Below are 18,691 nucleotides of genomic sequence, written 5' to 3'. Positions count from 1 at the left end.
ATGGAGTAATCTATGTCCATGGCAAAAAAGAAAATATCCCAAATGTATTTCTGTTCAAACCATCCTAGAAACATGACAAAAGCTGAATGATTGGATTTGTTTGAGGGGGGGCTATTATTGCATTAAGCACACGTGGTACACAGAGAAATAAAGCCTGTACACACATTTCAATTTGGACACTGCATAGCCCCTTTCACACATGGAGTCCTGAAAATTTGAGAAAATTCCAGGACAGTTGGCCCTTGAAATTGTCCTTTTCACACATGACCCTCGCAGCAGGAGATTTCCCCTGTCATTAGGGGGGACTGGGGGGGGGGGGGGGGGGGGAGCTCCTGTTGTGCCGTGCTTCTGCAACGCCAAAAAAGCAATGTGAATTCACAGACTGAGACACCAACATTACGCCTTAATATGAACATGATGACGGCTGAGTTTAGTTATGGCACTCTTGCAGTCTGAAAGGAGCTCATGATGTAAAAAGTACGCTGTGGAAGACACAGTGTAATGTCAACTCACCCTTAACTGAAGGCCTGTTACCTATTGATTTTATTTTGATTAGGTTAGTTTCTTTAACTGCTATCAATGACTGAACGATTACAAAAATCTGCTATTCTCACAACACAAGGGGATTCATCTTTGCAGCTGAAGTAATAAAGCAAAATAAGAAAAATACAAGCAGTGGTGACCTTGACTTCACTCCACCACAAATACAAGCAAATCATGGCACATTCACACACACACACATAATCCCTGGTGTGGATCTCTGGTGTCTGTCTCTCTAAGCCGCAGTGATCTGGGAGACTCTAGAAGGCGGAACTCTCTGACCTCTAGTAACTCGGAGGTCAAAGGTCTTAGATAAACCCATGGTCCATATGACAGGCAGACAACAGAGCGGTTTCTGATCAGGCTAATAGTGCTACCGCTCTAATACAAATGTTTGTAAGCCCTTTGCTCCATGGAGGCTGATGTGAACAATTCAACTAACTCTTAAACCTGACTGAAGGTTGAAGGGTAAGTCGAAGTCAAGTCTGACCTTACAGACCCAATGAGAAGTCAGTACTTTAGGTCGCAAGCAATAAAGAGGAATATAGTGCAATAGAGAGGAATTTCTCCAAAATGAAGCAAATTTCTTCATCAAGGAGAGGTCACACTCAGTTCAGCAGAACTCCTTATTCACTGCCTGTACAACTGTCCATGGTGAACTACTTACCAATACTGCATGATTAAACAAAATAAGAATAAGTGCAAGGGTCTGATTTTGACTGTGGAAATTCAAATATACATACAATACTTAACTGAATGAAGAGATGAAAAGATTCAACCATTACTGATATGACATCAGTTACAAAGATGTATTGTCAAATGAAAACAGTCCTTTTCTATCCAGATAGAGCATTGATTTTATACAGACATGACTTTGCATTGGCATTCAGTCAAACTACATGATGACATCATCATCATCAATCAATCGAGGATTGTCTTCTGCATTAAATGCTCGGTATTTTTATACATCATTAAAGAAACTTGTAGGTTAATATCGATGTATCTGTGATAGGTCCATATTGGCTGATTATAATGAACAGTATATCAGACAGGCTGTAATAACTTCTCACACTAAATATGTATCTTTTTTGGCATATAGACGTTTAAATGTGACTTGTCTGTGGTTTGTTTTGCTGTGGGATTAACTCAATAATGTGGAGCTGAACTGCTCATAACATGTGATTTTAATTATCATCATACTCAAATGATTATAGTTCTGGCTTTATAATGAGGTCAGTAACAGTACATAGACCATTCATCTATTCTTAAAAAATGCATAACAGTGTAAAACATAAACCATGGACTGGTTCAGTTGGCCTACAGACGGACACTTAATGAATGCAAAAGAAAAGGCACTGGTCCGTGCCTTTGAATGCCAGTGAATGGGCCGACCACAGCATCAAAATGAAAAGAGCAGCAGTTACCTGGGGCTGTGTGAGCCAGGAGAACATGTGTCTGTGTTGGACCAACACTGTTTAACAGTCCGTCACCCCTGCAGCTCTTTCTTCATTCAATGTGTTAACAATGATGAAAGGTTGTGACAAATCAGGTGAAAACTTACAGAAATGCCAAACATACTTCTAAGAGAAGCCGAGAGAGAGAGAGAGAGAGAGAGAGAGAGAGAATGTGGGATATTTCCGATATTTCCCAGAGAGTTGGAGTCTTATTATACCGATATTTAAAAGTGGAGACAAAAGTGACCCTCAGAACTAGAGAGGGATAAGTGTCACCAGCTGTTTGGGCAAAGTGCTCTGCAGCATCATAAACTCCCGGATCGTTGACTTCTTAAAAGAACACAACGTCCTGCATAAAAGTCAGATTGGATTCATGCCTCACCATCGCACATCAGATCATATCTTCACCCTCAGCACTCTAATTAACCACCATGTACACCAAAAGAAAGAGAAAATGTATTCTTGTTTTGTAGACTTCAGAAAGGCCTTTGACTCCATTTGGCATGAAGGACTCTTTTACCAATTACTAGAAAGTGGCATAGGGGGGAAAACCTATGATTTAATTAAAACCATGTATTTAAATAACAGATGTGCAATTAAAATTGGAAACAAAAGTTATTTCAGGCGGTACCGTGGGGTGAAACAGGGCTGCAACATGAGTCCAACCCTCTTTAACATATATATTAACACATTCACAGAAGAACTGCAGAAGTCCACAGCTCCTGGTGTGACCCTGCAGGACACAGAGGTCAAATGTCTGATGTTTGCTGATGACCTGGTTCTCCTGTCTCCCTCCCCAGAGGGTTTACAGCAGAGCCTGGACATCCTCCACAAGTTCAGCCAAACATGGGCGCTTACTGTCAATACGAACAAGACCAAAATAATGACCTTCCAAAGCAGATCCAACTCTCAGAGAAACACATTCACATTAGAAGACACAGAAATCCAGCACACCAAACAATACACATATTTAGGCTTAGTCATCACTCCCACTGGACATGTTGGCATGGCTGTGAATGAGCTGAAAGAGAGAGGAAGAAGGACTTTTTATGCCATCAAAAGAAAAATTCTAATTGACATTCCGATTAGGACCTGGCTCAACATTTTCAATTCAATAATAGACCCAATCATTTATATGGTAGTATGGGGCCCATTAACCAACCAAGACTTCCCCAAATGGGGAAAACACCGGCTGGAAGCCCTGCATGCAGAACTGTGTAGAAACATCCTGAGAGTCCACAGACACACGGTCAGTAATGCATGCAGGGCAGAACTCAGCCAATACCCTTTAATCATTAACATCACATTCTATAAACACCTCCAATCCAGTGACCCCCACTCCTACCAGTTCAAAGCCCTTCAGTGCCAAGAGTTGAACCCAGATAAGAGTCCCCTCTGCCAGCTGATCCTGAAGCTCCGCCCTCAAACACCAGCGCTTCAGGACACACCCCAAACAATCTGGCCCAACCAAATTATCTCAAAACAAAAAGACAATTATATCAAATAATGGAAGGAAAGCACCAAATCACAAAGTAAATTAGAATTCTATTTGAGCCTAAACAGAGAGTACAAGCTGGCAGATTACCTGAGCACAGTGAGGGATGTGAAACTACGGAAAACCATGACGATGTACAGACTGAGTGGACACAGTCTGGACATAGAAACAGGCGTCACAGACAGAACTGGTTACCCAGAGAGGCCAGGCTGTGTTCACTCTGCCATCAGAATCTCACTTCCACTGTGACATATATAAAGATTTAAGAGAGGCTCTCTTTGATTACATTGATAATAAATATCCTGACTTTCTCCATCTCCCTGATCCTCAGAAGCTGCTCTATGTGGAGAGAAAAGTCTGTGTGCAGTACCAGCTGTTAAATATGTTTATGATTCTCACATACTAAGACAAAATACACTGAATGTTTCTTAGAAATACACTGTAAAAATGATTCATATTATTCTTAATGTTTTTATTCATATTTGTTATCATTTGTTGATCTACATGTTTTCTGTACTGCTTTGGCAACATGGATTGTTGATCTGTCATGCCAATAAAGCTCATTTAAATTGAATTGAATAGAGAGAGAGAGAGAGAGAGAGAGAGAGAGAGAGAGAGAGAGAGAGAGCGAGCGAGAGAGAGAGAGAGAGAGAGAGAGACAGAGACAGAGACAGAGACAGAGACAGAGACAGAGAGACAGAGAGACAGAGAGACAGAGAGACAGAGAGACAGAGAGGGGCAGGGAAAGGCTGTACTGTTGGCAAGAACCACAGTGACCTGAATCCACACCCACACCTTTTCTCAGAATTCCTGGAAGAACTTCTGCATTTCTTTGAGTTCCTCTATGATGGTTTATTATTAGTTTAGTGTGTTGAATGTATAAATAATACCAGGCATCTGACTTACCACAACAGACCTCATATTTCATAATATCATCCAGCTAACGATTTCCCAGGAGTTTCATTTGAGGCTAATGTTCTTGTAGGCCACGCCCACTTAGGTTTGACAATGTTAATCAATATAAAACAGGGCCCATTTTCCCTTTAGATTTCTATCAGTATTTCTATTCAATGTTGTTTTTTTTCTAATAGCTTATAACAAGCAAACTATGAATTACAAACAGTATTTCAGCAAAATAGAAATCTGCTCAAAGATAGATTGTAACTCACTGAAAGGAATTGACATTTACCTGATAATTTGGATGATGCAGGAAATAATCCGGACACCCAGCCACAGCCATATTCTGTGTTCCTCGCCTCTCTCGGACAATGTGTCTGGTTGGATTCAGTTTCAGTACAAGATGAAGAGAGCAGAACCTGCTGAGAAAGAAGAGCAGACAAACGGAGGTTAGTGGAAAACTACAAAGGAAGAAAAGGGGAGGGTGAAGAGGTCCTGGAGAGGAAGGAGAAGAGGACGACAGAAGGAAAGGAAGATGAAGTCTAGCTTCTGAGGAGACAGATATAGCACAGAGCACTTCTTAACCCACATATACTCACAGTAAACAACATCAACAAAGCATCAAGGGGGGGACACTGGTTGGTCAAAGAAAATGTGAAGCATTTCACTTATTCTTGATTATTTCAATGACAGTATGATGAGTAGTTTTTTGCAGCTCCCTGAAGTCCATTGTTGTTTATTAATCAGGGTAAAGTGCATACAGTGGGTATGCTATCAACCAGGCCGCTGAACAAAGAACCAAAACTCGAGAATAAAACCACATTGCAACCATAAGCAAACAACTTTTATTGGTCTTTAATAAATGACTGAAAAATCTGCTGAGGCCTGGTGCATAACTGCAAAAGAAGTGTAACTCAGGAGCCTTTAAAAGGTGTTTTTCTACCCTACCAGCCCCCTCCCCGGCCATCCTTAGGTCAAAATAACCACACATTCAACAACATGGACTTTAGTCTATTTGAACTTCTTAAAGTGGGTATCCTATTAACCTCTTGGCACTGCTGCCGCTGAACAAACACCTGTAAACACGGACCCAAAAATACCCTGCAGGCACCTCTCCAGGTCTTAAGTTAGACCCCGGGGTATTTTTGGGGGCCAAGCGGCTCGGCTCATAACTATGATTCTCTTTTATGCAGCAGTTCATGACCCCCTGCAGGTATTTCAAAAATATGACCTGCCAGTTTATAGCCAGCTAATATTATCTCATGTTTGCATTAGCGGTTTTCAGCATGCTGCTGCTCGGGCTGTAGTGTGTGCATACAGTGTGTGCGCTCATTTCTGCCTGGACATGTGTTTCTGCATGCTTACTTGTACTGTATGTAGTACTGTGTGCATATGCTGCACACGTGTGACAGAGCGTGGGTGTGTGAATGCTCTATTTCTAGGGGTTTTCAAGGTCTATGGGAGGCTCTGAATACATGTGTGGTTCTTGTAGCTTGCTGTGTCACTGAATATTCAGTGTACAGTAATGGGATAACTTCAGTGAAAAGAACTGCAAACAGAACTTGGTGTTCAATAGCTTACTTCACACCAAAGGTGACAGAACATTTTATATGAAGTGTGTTCCCATGCAGGAGACAAGATTGTCCATGTATGTTGGGATGGAAATACCTTAAGGTGGGATGACAAACTGGTAGGATGACAGCAGTAACATGGCTGACAAGTCATTACCAACTACTATCTTAGAACTACTTTCTGGTAAAAGAAAATAAACAACAAAAGAGTGCTGCTAACAGAGGGTACATCATTAGCTAAAGCTAGCTCTTAGTGCTCATGCTTCAATCAAATTTGAGCTTCTTTTTTCATGGTATGAGCCAATCCTCAGCTTTATATCTCCTTTCACACGTGCACAAAACTACTGACAATTTGACCATAATATTTGGGGGGAACTGCATGTGTGATCGAAACGACCATCTTTTTTTTTTTTTTTTTTTTTTTTTTTTTTTACTTCATTCCTGTCAGCCCTCTTTAAGTTTCCGCAACAAGTCCGATGGAGTTGATGTGTGAACACAGCAGGAAATATTCTGGAAAATTAGCCACAAATGTATCACTGATTGCACAGCTCTGGACAGCTCCCTATGTTAATACTGTCCATTTACAACTCTGCTTTTGCACATTTACAACTACCTCCACAAAGTATGTTGTATTTAATATTTTAATATTTAAGACTAGTAATGCTAAGTTAAATCCTGGCTGCATATATTCATATTCTTAGTTTTGATATTTTAAGTGTTTATTTACTTTGTATTTAATATTATATTGTGTTTTTTACTCATATTGTGTGTTTGGACAACCTGCTGCTGTAACGCCACAATTTCCCAGTTTGGGATCAATAAAGTAATTCTATTCTATTCAAATGATTGGGCAGGGTGTTTCCGTTAATATAATGCAACTAGTGGGATCTTTGTTCATCTAATGAAGCTTCAAGGCTTCATTCCCTTCACTTCTCTCCAGTATGTGTTTTCCCACTCTTTCATTTAAACTGGGAATACTTCTTATACTAACATGTAGAATCGATCCGGGGTACCCCCCCCCCCCCTATGATTTTTCTGAGCTTTCCTCTTTCCAAATTCCAAAAATGAAATCAGTTTTTTTTTTAATTCCTCCAAAATGGGCTTGCTTATAATGAGCAAACTATGAATGCATTCTACACAAAGAGCTTGGCACCATGATCACTTGGGCCCATGAAGAGGCCTGCTTGTTATGAATGTGTGTGCATATGTGTGTGTGTTTCTGTGTGTGTGGCCGGGACTGCTGGCATGCAAGGACAGCTCGTCATTTACACATTATTTACAGACACACAGTTTACAACAAAAACAAAACAAATTAACATCAGCCTAAACTCCGGAGCGGCCCCTCATTAGGCGGCCGCCACACACTCACTGACTGGCTGCAGCTGAACTGTATGTTTATTATGTTTCAGGAGTCAGCAGGTTGTGCAACAGAGGCAAAATTATTATTACTTACAGCATGAAAAGCTAAATCAGGTTGTGTGCCACTGGGCTGAGAACTATTGCCTTTATAGTATATGGATTAAATATTAACCATTAAACATGAACAAGGTAAACGTTTGGCCTGTCAACATCCTGGGTGTAAATTCTGTTTCATCTGTGCGTGATAAAACATGGGAAAAAGCTCACGCGTTCCATGTAGCATTAAAATACCTCGCAACTGAGGTTTCAAAGTGCTCATATGTGCCACAGTGACTCTCAGTGACTGCTTTATTGTCCAAACACACACACACCTTTGCTTAATTGCTCCATGACACAATCAAAGCCATTCCAGTGCAGGGATTATACCCTCAGAGCCCTTTGATTTGATTCCTTCTACTTGAACAGCGTACTGAAAGCTAACCATGTCTGACCTTGACAGTGCAATTACCAGCCCGCTGCTGCTGCACTAGAAAGGGGAACTTTAGGTTACGGCGGGCTGTACCCAGCGGTGAGGTGACAGCATCTGGATTAATTAAAGGGATTTTTTGTTCAAAGTTGCACGAGGGAGACTTCAAATGTAAGTGCCATAATAAGGCCCATCGTGAATCATAAATCTGTCCAGCTCAAGCACCAATGATTCTTTACTGAGATGTTCTGTTGGGAAGTTTCAGCAACATGTACCTGACGGTGAAAGGGAATATTTAGGGCGCACTCACACTAGGCAATCCGTACCGTGCCCAAGCAAGCTACACCCTAAACAAATTAGGGCCTTAATATCTATAGTGATGGACTTTTAATGTCATTTTAGTTTCATGGAGGGTCCTGCTGCCAATCTAAAATGTTACTCCTTTAGCAAACACTTTGCAGCAATGTAAGTTGAATGTGATTTGTACCTAATGAAGTAGAGAACACAATGCAATACCGTGTTGGATTTGACCCAATAAGCCATAAAACAGTACCACAGGGCCTGTACGACCTTAAATGTCAGTTTCATTTGACTTTGTCTGAGTGCACTTATGAACCTGTCAGATCCAATAGAGAGTATATGTAAAGGTTAAAGGTCAACACTGTGGTGTAACTCTAAAGAAACTATTTGACCTCTAAGTGCTACATGCTCTGCTGGATGTTACAACATATAAACAAAGAGTCATTATTATGATCAGTCGTTACAGAATAATAAAACCCTCCTCAAGAGCTCATCCACTACAATCAACAAATTCTGCATCAAGTTTTGAGGTGTAGCTGATCTTCAGCACGTACTGCTGGGACAGCATGCTTAGTCAGTCTAGAGGTTAATGTGCTGATATTTGCTTACATCTCCAGGGTCCCGCTTTAACATCTCAGGGTGATAAGTCCTGCAAGGAAGCCAAAGGCGAGGCCTGGGATCACCAGAAACCTGAGCTATTTAAAGCAAAGCCTAATTGAAACAGTAGAAACAAACAGTTTGCCTGTTTCGCGTGCTGGTGGATCAGAGGCTGGCCAGCTCACCACTCCAAACATGGATGTGAAAAGGACTTTAAAGTGCTCGGACGGATATGAGACTCCACAGCAAAACCAACTTTATGCAAATGTCTTTGCAATGTAAAAATATACATTTGGAATCATGTATATTAAATCCCACTTATAGTTTTAAATCCAGCCAATACTAATAAAGGCCATAACTTCCTCCTATTTTAAATAACAAGTTATCAAGTTATTTCCTTTCCATAACCCTCGAAATCAAAGAAGTCCAATAAAAATACCTAGAGGGTTCAACAGAAATATCTCACTTTTAGCCCCGCTAACTGTGTGTGGACCAAAGCTGAAATAAAGTAGCATAGGGACAGTCTTTGATTCAACCTGTTGCTATGGTGTGTCAGTCTAAACTGTCATCCTGCCTGTTAGTTTGGTTTGTATTTCTGCCTGTCTGTCTTTTTCTTTTTACCTGTTTGCTGTCTGTACTGGTGTTAATGTGCCTGCCAGCCTCTTCAAATTTTGACAAGATGTTAATGATTTTCATGTATTTCTGTCCCTTCCTAATTAGGAAAAATATTTTAAATAGATGGGTTATTTTTAGAGAGATATTCAGAAAGTAACTTAGGCATGACCTTGTGTAGTCTGCAGTAGTGATGTGTCTGGTGACTAATATCTCTGTCCATTAAAAGGGAATTTGAATGTAGACTAGTCGACTAGTACAGAGGAAAGGTAATAAAACACTCAGGAAACATGGATAAAGACTGTCCATAACTATATTGTGCCTAGCCTACTTAATAGCTATATGGAAGAGCATTTTGTTCATTAGTCTGTGATGTGTAAAATTGGTTTGTGTGGCTAACATAAGCATTGTGTGGGTTATATGCCAGATTAATTTTTCACAGCCTACAGAAAACTTTATCTCCATTTTCTAGTCCAAAATACAGCCAGACCGCAATGCTTTTCAAGACACCATCCATCCACTGTGCTGGAGTACAGTCCAGTCACGTGGAAGTGTTCTGCTTTACAGTACAGTGTGAACACAACATTTAACACTACATCAAAATAAATACCAACAATAAGTTTGGCTGACTAGTGTATCTGATGTCAAGTAGTGAGGGGGGCACCGTTAAATTGTTTAGTCGACGAATCGCGAGCATACCTATGCTGCAAGTCAGGGAAGGCAGAATACCTTTCAGTCTGATGCAAAAGAAATCTCAAAAGTTCAAGAAAGCACAGCTATGAAAGGGTATGGAAAATGTTCTCATTAAAATGTCCTCCAACACGAATGAACTCAAACTATAGCCTATTAAAGGATTATGTGTAAGTTCATGATAGCTATTCTCTTTTGGCAGTATTTCTCCTCATGTTAAATTGATGGATTACCAGTTTTGTATAAATAATTGGATCATAGGTGTCTAGTTGAAACCCAAGACGGCCTCAAAAACACAGCAAGCTAAATTACTGTACCAATGCATGCTGGGTAAGATTGGCAGTAACAGAAACCTTCTAATAATATGTTACTGATTTGGATACCGGTACCACAAGTCTGTAGCCGGGCAAAAATAGAACAAGTCAAGAGAGTTGAGACATTTGTTGTCGGGTCAAACATTTTCTTTTTTAACTTAATCAGACAAATGGTAAGTATAAGACAAAACCCAGAACACGTTCTTTGGTCTTTATTGTTGGAATATGTGGAACATATTTTGACTACATCACTCATAACCAAAACCCGGAATTGCTCTATCACAGCATCTGTGCTGTTCAGCTGTGCAGCTGTGTCAACTAGTTCCCCTGTGTGTTTAATTGTAAAATGTGTTCATCTCAGTCAACTTGACTTTAGCTGATTGGACTGGACACAGCTTAACATGGGGCTGTTCAGCTCCGCTCAGTCATCTTTGGAATGTAGAGAGCACATTCTTTCCATATAGGCTACTTGGTGCAAAAAAAAAAACATGTGCAATATAGCGAACGCCAACCTCCTGAGCTGGCTGACACACATTGATTTGTAGGCTGGCCAGGGAGAGGGTGGATGGTAAGCAGAGAAAGTGAGAAACATATGGCAGAATATGTGATAATGTGTAAGTATTAGAGTGCATGCATAACTCAAACATTGGTAAGCTTTCTACTTAGGTTTCATAGGGTCAAAGAGGGACTTTTTTTTATGCCTCTAGGGGTCGCATAACGTCAGGCAGCAAAGTGTTTCATCAGCTACGCCATGTCAGAGAGGTCTACACAAGACTGTTGTGTCCATCTCACACACAACCACTCCTGCAGTATGTCAAACCATTACTACCCACTCCATAGATACATGCATAACCCAGCAGGGGTTCTGAAAACTCCCTGATCCCCCTCCCAGACAAACACTTGTGTGCTATAAAAAAATAGTCTACCTATGCAATATAGTTGAGATACTGAGAACAAAAAAGTGATGAAAGCAGCTTCCAACCCTCACCCTTAATTCTCAACAAACCAATCTGAGGTGAAATGGGTTGTGAAGGATGATACAGGATAGCCGTGTCATATACAGAGAAAGTTCCACCTGCGGTGCTCTAACAACATTAATATATTCATGCTGCTGAAATCAATCAGTTTCAACAGTGGGTCAAATAAGTATTACATGGGATGACCTTAGACTGTATAAATACTGGAGAAAGCTAATGTGACATCATCCAATCTTTATTGATTGACACTTTGAATTATCAAGTTTGGCATTTTGACCATCCTTATGTTGTTTTTTGAGCCAAGAGTGACCATATTTTGATGACAGGGTAGCATTAAAGAGAGCAAGGTCAAACAGAACAGAAAAAAGTATGTGTACCATCAGCTAATTCTTTTGAAGCAGAGTCAGCTAGCTAACCTTTTGAAGCAGAGTCAGCTAGCTAACCTGTGGGTTTCCCAACAGACTGGTACTCAGGAGGACTTGTTTAGAATAAAGAATTGTAGCAGACTTGTACCTTGAACATTTATATCTCTTGTGCAGAGTGAGTGACCACTGAACATTACCAAAAAGGGAAAATTTAAAGAAGCAGCCTTCTCATCACTTCAGCCTGCTCCCTGCAGCAATTGGCGCCTAACACAAAAACATTAGCAACAAGTTGGTGAATGAAACACATTCAGCAGCAAAAGAGATAAATGCTTTTTTAACAAGCGTAGGATGAGACCAAAAGAGAACTTAAAGAAAAGTAAATAATCAACTCAGGTTTACTTGGTGTAAAAATCGTATTTGGTCAGTGCTCTTTTTACAGCTTGATTTTCGTGGTCCCAATGTGGGCAAAGAAATCTAAAAAGATAGAGACATAGAAGTGTTTTTCAGTCCTCTCATCCATATACTTCTGGTTCTAGATTAAAAAAAAGTTTGATCAAATTTCAGGCTTCAAAATGTGAGTTTAACAAACCGATGGATCATGTTATGGTGGCCTCAACTGCGTCTTTACAAATTTGTGTCACACCAAGCACAATGCCTGCAAATCTACCATGAGGCTGCCACCCCCTGACTCCCATTATTCACCCATGCTGTACTGTATCAAACCAGCTACCTTCCCCCTCTCCTCAGGCTTTTCTAGCAGACTCAGCCCCCCTATCCGACGCCTACCCTCATCCTTCCCCGCTCCGATCCAGAACATAAACAGTGTCTTAATTCAAGAAATGGCACAGGTCCAACTCTGTGTCTGGGGACTTATGGAGAGCCTATTGAAGTGAATGTACTGACCGTAAACCAACCCCTAGAGAGGGGAGGTCAATTATTTTAATGTATGTTTGAACTAGCCAGACACCGCAAGTGGTGATATTTAGCCGGACGCTGAGAGTTATCAAAACTTCCGATGGCGAGGCAACCTATAGAAATGTCCTGTGTGTAAGACGGGGAGTGGAGTGGGTGGAAAGCTTGTTCCCAGCTCTCCTGTATTTCAATTACCCTCTGATTCCCAACAGCCTTTATGACTTTAGTCACTATATAGCTGGAAAAAAAAATAGTTTATTCTAAAACCTGCAACTGAGAAATTATTTTGAACTTTAACAGAATTTGTCAAGCCAATTAGAAAACAAAAATGTGACCAAATAAGATCCTAATTTTACTTAAACATTGCTAAATACACTTGTATTATTATAACATATCAAACTGCATTGGACTGTAGATACAAACTTTAAATATTTCAAGAAACTCTAAAATTAAATCTGAAAATTATCAACTCAAGTGTGTGTATGTGTGGGGGAGTGTGTGCACTAACAAGTGTGTGGGCCGGTTGTTGTTTCTGCAGCAATGCAACACCACGAGACGGGGAGAGAGAGAGTTGAACAGAGCATCTCTGTCTTCTGTTTTAATCAGCAGATTAGATGGTAGTCACTCCTCGCTGGATGTGCTTGTTGCACATGTTGATTAGTCATTAATTGGCAGCTTTCATTATTTGAGAGCAGCAGCGTAAAGTGGGGCTATAAGAGAGGGCCTGATGTCATGCCGGGGGAGGCTGAATAGCACCAGTCTATGAGAGAAAGGCCTTTTGGAAACATGGACAGTGCCTAATTGGATGAGGATTTCATTGGGCAGCATGGGAGAACTGCTCTTATGCAATGGCATTGATGAATGGAGGGGGCTCGGGAGCAATTGTGCTTGTGCTCCAGTTGGCTGCGATGGTGGCCCCAGAAGCCGGCGTTGGATCTATTTGCCTTCTCAAGACAGCATCTTTAACAACACCTGTTGGTAGCACATAACCTCTTCAAACTGACCATACTGTAACGTACACAATACGACAAATCAGCTGGTAAAACTATAACTGTGTGAAGCTGACCATTTAATACATGTTTAACCAGTGAAGCAGGCTGTAGTTCTGTGTGACCACTTGAGGATTTAATTTACTTACTTGCTCTTAGGAATGCTAACTAACTTGGCTGGCTGAGAAAAATCATATTACAAAGGACTTAACATAAGTCCTTGTTCTGAGAACCAAAGTACACTACTCTAAGCCCTGATTGCTTTCAAGTCGGGGTTTATTACAAGAAATCAAGAGAAGAGAAAAGGCAAACCGTATCTGTCAAAATACATGCAGGCACTTAAAAAGTTCTGTACTCAGGTTGAGATAGGAAATTGGAGTGAGGCTTAGGACTTAGTTTATTTAAAGGACAGAAAAAATGCTTGTATTGTTCTGAAATTTTGCACTGGGAATTTTTTTCTGGACAAAATATAAAATGGCACGTTATATCTACCGAAGCCAACCAGCCATGGCTTGTTTTGATTGTGCATCGCAGATTGCAGCTGGTATGCTAAGGACACAGATCAACAGAGGGAGACAGGCAGATAAGGACAGAGTGAAACTGGGAGACAGAGGCTAGCTATAGAAAGAGACGGTTGAGGGCGCAGACAAAAGGGTAGACAGATGGACAAAGACACAAAGATAAACTGACATATAGAAATAATAGCGGGAGAACATGAGCGCAAAGGGAAACGTTGTGTTGTGTATGTATGACAGATTTTGTCTGACACATCTACCTGAATCCACACAACCATATACCTGCACTGACCCCAGCATACAGTCCCTCAAGTGTTCGGTTACCTTCTGAATAAAGGCAACATTCTTGCCTCTCACGCAGGCTTGGGTTTCAGCCACATTTGGACCAACACCAGACAGTGAGAAACCCAATCCACTGTATACTTTGGTGGTTAGGTAAGCAAGCATTGCATCACCTTAGGTCACAAGTGGAAAGCGGTGAAAGTCAGGTGTGTACAGGTCCATATTTACAGTGCGGGGGAAGAGAGGGAGGAATAATACCGCAAGGTTTTATTTTCTCTGGCAGGTGTTTGGGTTCTTACAAATGACTCCTCCTCATTAAGCGAATCATCATAACTCAGAAGGTAAAGTTAAGATAGCAGATACTCAAACATAAATTGGGCTATATTTGTCAGCAATAAGTGGTCCCATTTGTCTTAAGTTGTGGTTAAAGAAAAACAATTAAAAAAACACACTCAAAAAAACAAAACAACTAAACTAGAGGCTGGCCGATTATAATTTCAAACCATATTAGCGTATCAAGTGGCTATCTGTATCGGCTAATTTTTATCGCAGATATATGTGCCGATATCACTAGATTCATTCACCAGTCAAAAATAATTTCATTGAGTTTCGTTGTATTAAACTAGCAGTTCTCGTTCACCAGCACAGTGTGGTTACTATATGGATTCCAAGCATTAACACTCTCCAGAGTGTCAAGCAATAATGCACAAACATGCACAGTTACTTTACAGTTGAGTGACCATCCTGTCTTTGATACACTGTATATCTCTTTCCACTCTTTGATAACTGCATTGAAGGGATAAATGCAATAAATGTTTATATCTATCTATCTATCTATCTATCTCTACCCATCGAACACAGATCAAGAAAAGATATCAGCCAACTTATCGGTATCTGATTTTTTCTCTTCCTACTAAAGATGTCGATATCTACCCCAAAAGTCCCATATCAGTCGAGCCCTTAAATAAACTACAGAAATTAAAGTGTTGCAATTAAAGTATGAGGGCAGTGCATCAGATGTCGAACATCTTACCAGAAGATAAACCATAAAGCCAATTATTCCTGATAATTTAGCAGAATACAAAGTTATCCCATTAAAGCCATTAAACAAATAACAGTCCCATTTCCTTTCAGACCACTTAAAGCCCAGCTGAGCCTTTCTGTCCAGTTTCTGAAGTCGCTCTGCTTTTACATACAGGCAGCTTCAGTCGATTGACATGAACTGTGAGGCGCTCCCCCAGCAGGCTTGGGTTAATGGTGTCATGACATCAGGGAGGGGGTTTTAACAGTGTATAAGCCTAGACTAACCAGTGCTGAATGACTGATGGCTGACGCAAGACCCAAAGGAATGCTGCCTAGAGCACGACTACAAGCTCTTATACCACCAATACCAGCTAAAAGGATATCTCTGCCACTTTTACTTTTGGGTGGCAGCTGAATCGATACCTCTTAAAGCAGGGACAAGCTGGGCATCAAACTCTTAAGTGTATTTGTACATCAAGAAGTCGCCATGGTTTACAACACTCAAGTTTTGGTTATACAACAAATTGCAGCATGAAAGAAGCATTTCAATCAAAACATGTTGGCGTATAAAGGAGCAGAACCAAATGCATTTAAGATTATTATGAGGTTCTCACAAGGCAGAAAACACAAAGTCAGAATCCTTGTGTAAGATGCGTATAGCTTATTGTACATATAATTATCTACAATATGTGCAGTCAGCAGCCAGCCTCTTGGCAGACTGGAGTCTTACAGAGTTCATGCCCTGTCATGCCTGTGCTTACTGAGCATGGACTTGAAATAGCAGGACTGCTGCTGTGTGTGTGGGGGGGGGGAGTGTTAAAGAAACCACAGTTAGAGCGGTTGCCATGTGCACAGAGATGTGACCACAACATAATTAAATGAAAGAAAAAAGGAAATAATGGGCAGGGGCGAGGGAGAGGAGAAATCCTCTTTTGGTTATGAATAGGAGCGTGTCAAAAAAATGCCATGGTTGAACAGACACAGCTATAGCATGTTTTAAGACTGTATATAGCAGCAGTCACATGATCACACCACTCCATTTTCAACCACACTTTAGAGGTTAAGATGCAGAGGAGTGGAGGCTGCCAAGTTGAGTGGAATATCAGTGGTGGGCCAGGTTGTGTGTTTCACTTTAGAGACTCCAGAGAGGGTTGCTGACTGCTGTGCATGACTTCATTCTGCAAGTTATGTCAAGGTTAAACTTAGGACATACAATGAAGATAATCACAAACTCGCACCCAAACCACCAGATTATTAAATATTTATTTTATCATGATGGTCCTATCTGTATTGTCTAGATTTATTCTTGGGCATTTAAGCCATTATTTGAGAGACAGGACAGTCGATAGAGTCGTAAAATCAGGGGGCAAGAGAGTGGGGAGTGATTTGCAGCAAAAGCAGCCACAGGTTAGATTTGAACCGGGTTTGCCCGCTTTAAGGAATGTAGCCTTTTTAAATTGGGTGTGCAAGCAAACCACTAGGCCACCAGTACCCCATGATGTTCCAATCTATGAACATTTGCGGGTGTAAATCAAATCTTTAACACATTACAATATAATAATAATAGTTTGAGAACAACGTATGACAATATGTGCGGATATCAAAAATCTGATTTTCTTTTGATTTGGTCCGTTTTGGGGCACGCAATCGATATAAGATAAAGTAACACAGCCACGTGATACAATAAGTTAAATCTACGTCAACTTACACACAAAAAAACTAAAATAAAGTGTTTATCATTACTTTATTTGAATGCATGCAAGTTTTCACTTCAAAACAATAATATATAGTTAATGGAATTATCATCCTTTTCATCATACTGATGAGCCTTGAATCCATAACTGCAGCAGATGACCCGTTAAATCTAATGATCTATCTTGAAAATGTGCACTGACAGATCAGATTTGGTATGCAGCACCTCCAAAATCTCGTCATGTGCATAATTCCCTGAGTTTCTCCTTCCAGTCTGAGTCCACAAATTCCCAGTGAGAGCCCCCATCTGTATTCAAAACACAGGCAGACGTCGATAGTTCCCAGAATCATAAATTTGGCTGGTTATGCAACTTTCTGCAGAGACCACATGCAGCCAATAAAGAAATTGATTTGGAGGAGTGCCCAAATGACAGTGCAGATTAGGCTATCTTTGAAGAGCTGTTTTGTCAAGACGTAGCACATTTATTTAGATCAAATAATGATCAGGCCTTCTCCTTCTCTCCATTACTTATCATTTTCTGTTAGCGTTAGCATCATTAAGCACAGTCTTTTGAGGATTTTTTTAAATAGGGAAAAACTATTACCAAAAGGATGATGTAAACTATGAAAGAACAAAAATCCATTTACATAACAGAGGAGTAACATTATGCACTTACAGTTTTCTAGTCATATCTTTATTTAGTAAAGGATGAATTAGTGAATAGGTCAGGGATTGCTTAAGAATCTCACATCTGGGGAAAAAAAACACATTATAAGACTAATCACACTCCCAGTGGGAGCACTTTTTGCTTTTTCATTGATTCTAAACTCCAGTACAGCTTAGCAAGTGCTCTGTTGACACTTAAACAGTGGCTCTGTGATTAAAAACGTATTCCTTTCCCAGAGTTAATCTGCAGCGGCACCAAAGCTGATTCAACTCCGCACTTTAGGCTATACTTGGGACCGCCTGGAACCCACCCAACGACCCCTGGGAGGGTCCCCGGACCACACTTTGGGAACCACTGCCATGAGTAACCCTGGGAAAACGCCTCTTTTTCTGTCCCCCCTCCCCACCCCCAAAGCAAATGCTGCCAGAGGGATAAGGCGATAAGGCGAGACTGGCGAAACTCTCACAGAATTAAGTTGGGGGGGGGGGGGGGTCATGCGGGGGAGCGCGGATAGAAAATAGGCTATCGGCCACTGTAGACTGCTGTTACGCAATTGTAAACAAGGCAGGCTGTTGGGATCAAAATAGTGTTCCTCAAAAGGAAAAAGACACACACATTAAACTTTTATTACACGCGCTCCCTGCCCCACTCCCCGTGGAAACAAGCGCGACAACAGCGTCTATATACGGCAACGTGCTACTCACCTTAGAGCCAGAGGAGTTGAGGAAGACTCCGACAAGTCAGAGACAATTCCACGCAGAGTGGCAGTCAGGAGATGAAGAAGGAGGAGGATCAGGCCACGGTGGTCAACATTCCCGGACTGGACAGATACACACAGAGGCGAGGAGTATAGGAGGAGAGGAGGAGAGGAGGAGACGAAAACAGTGGCTGCAAAGACTGCAGGCAGCTCCTCTCATGCGGGCCGGGGAGTACACACACACACATACACACACATACACACACATACACGCAC

The 18,691-nt window shown here is 41.0% G+C and overlaps 1 protein-coding gene across 6 annotated transcripts in view; it reads right to left on the bottom strand.

Moving 5' to 3' along the window:
• grb10b (growth factor receptor-bound protein 10b) overlaps nt 1-18,691 on the bottom strand; it is a 65,335-nt gene extending 46,644 nt beyond the window's left edge. For 3 of the 6 annotated variants that reach the window (XM_061051022.1, XM_061051026.1, XM_061051028.1), the window contains exons 1-2: nt 18,419-18,691; nt 4,679-4,805 (exon numbers count right to left, since the gene is read on the bottom strand). In XM_061051022.1, coding sequence (XP_060907005.1) covers nt 4,679-4,729 — 51 coding nt within the window. In that variant the 5' untranslated portion in view covers nt 4,730-4,805; nt 18,419-18,691. Of the gene's footprint in view, nt 1-4,678; nt 4,809-18,418 lie in introns of all 6 variants that reach the window. The other 3 variants (XM_061051023.1, XM_061051025.1, XM_061051027.1) reach the window with 3 other exon arrangements.

The sequence above is a fragment of the Labrus mixtus genome, chromosome 11 (assembly GCF_963584025.1).
Source record: "Labrus mixtus chromosome 11, fLabMix1.1, whole genome shotgun sequence".
NCBI classification, from domain to species: domain Eukaryota; kingdom Metazoa; phylum Chordata; class Actinopteri; order Labriformes; family Labridae; genus Labrus; species Labrus mixtus.
The sequence above is the reverse complement of the archived record's forward strand: the minus strand, read 5'-3'. Positions and strand labels throughout refer to the sequence as shown.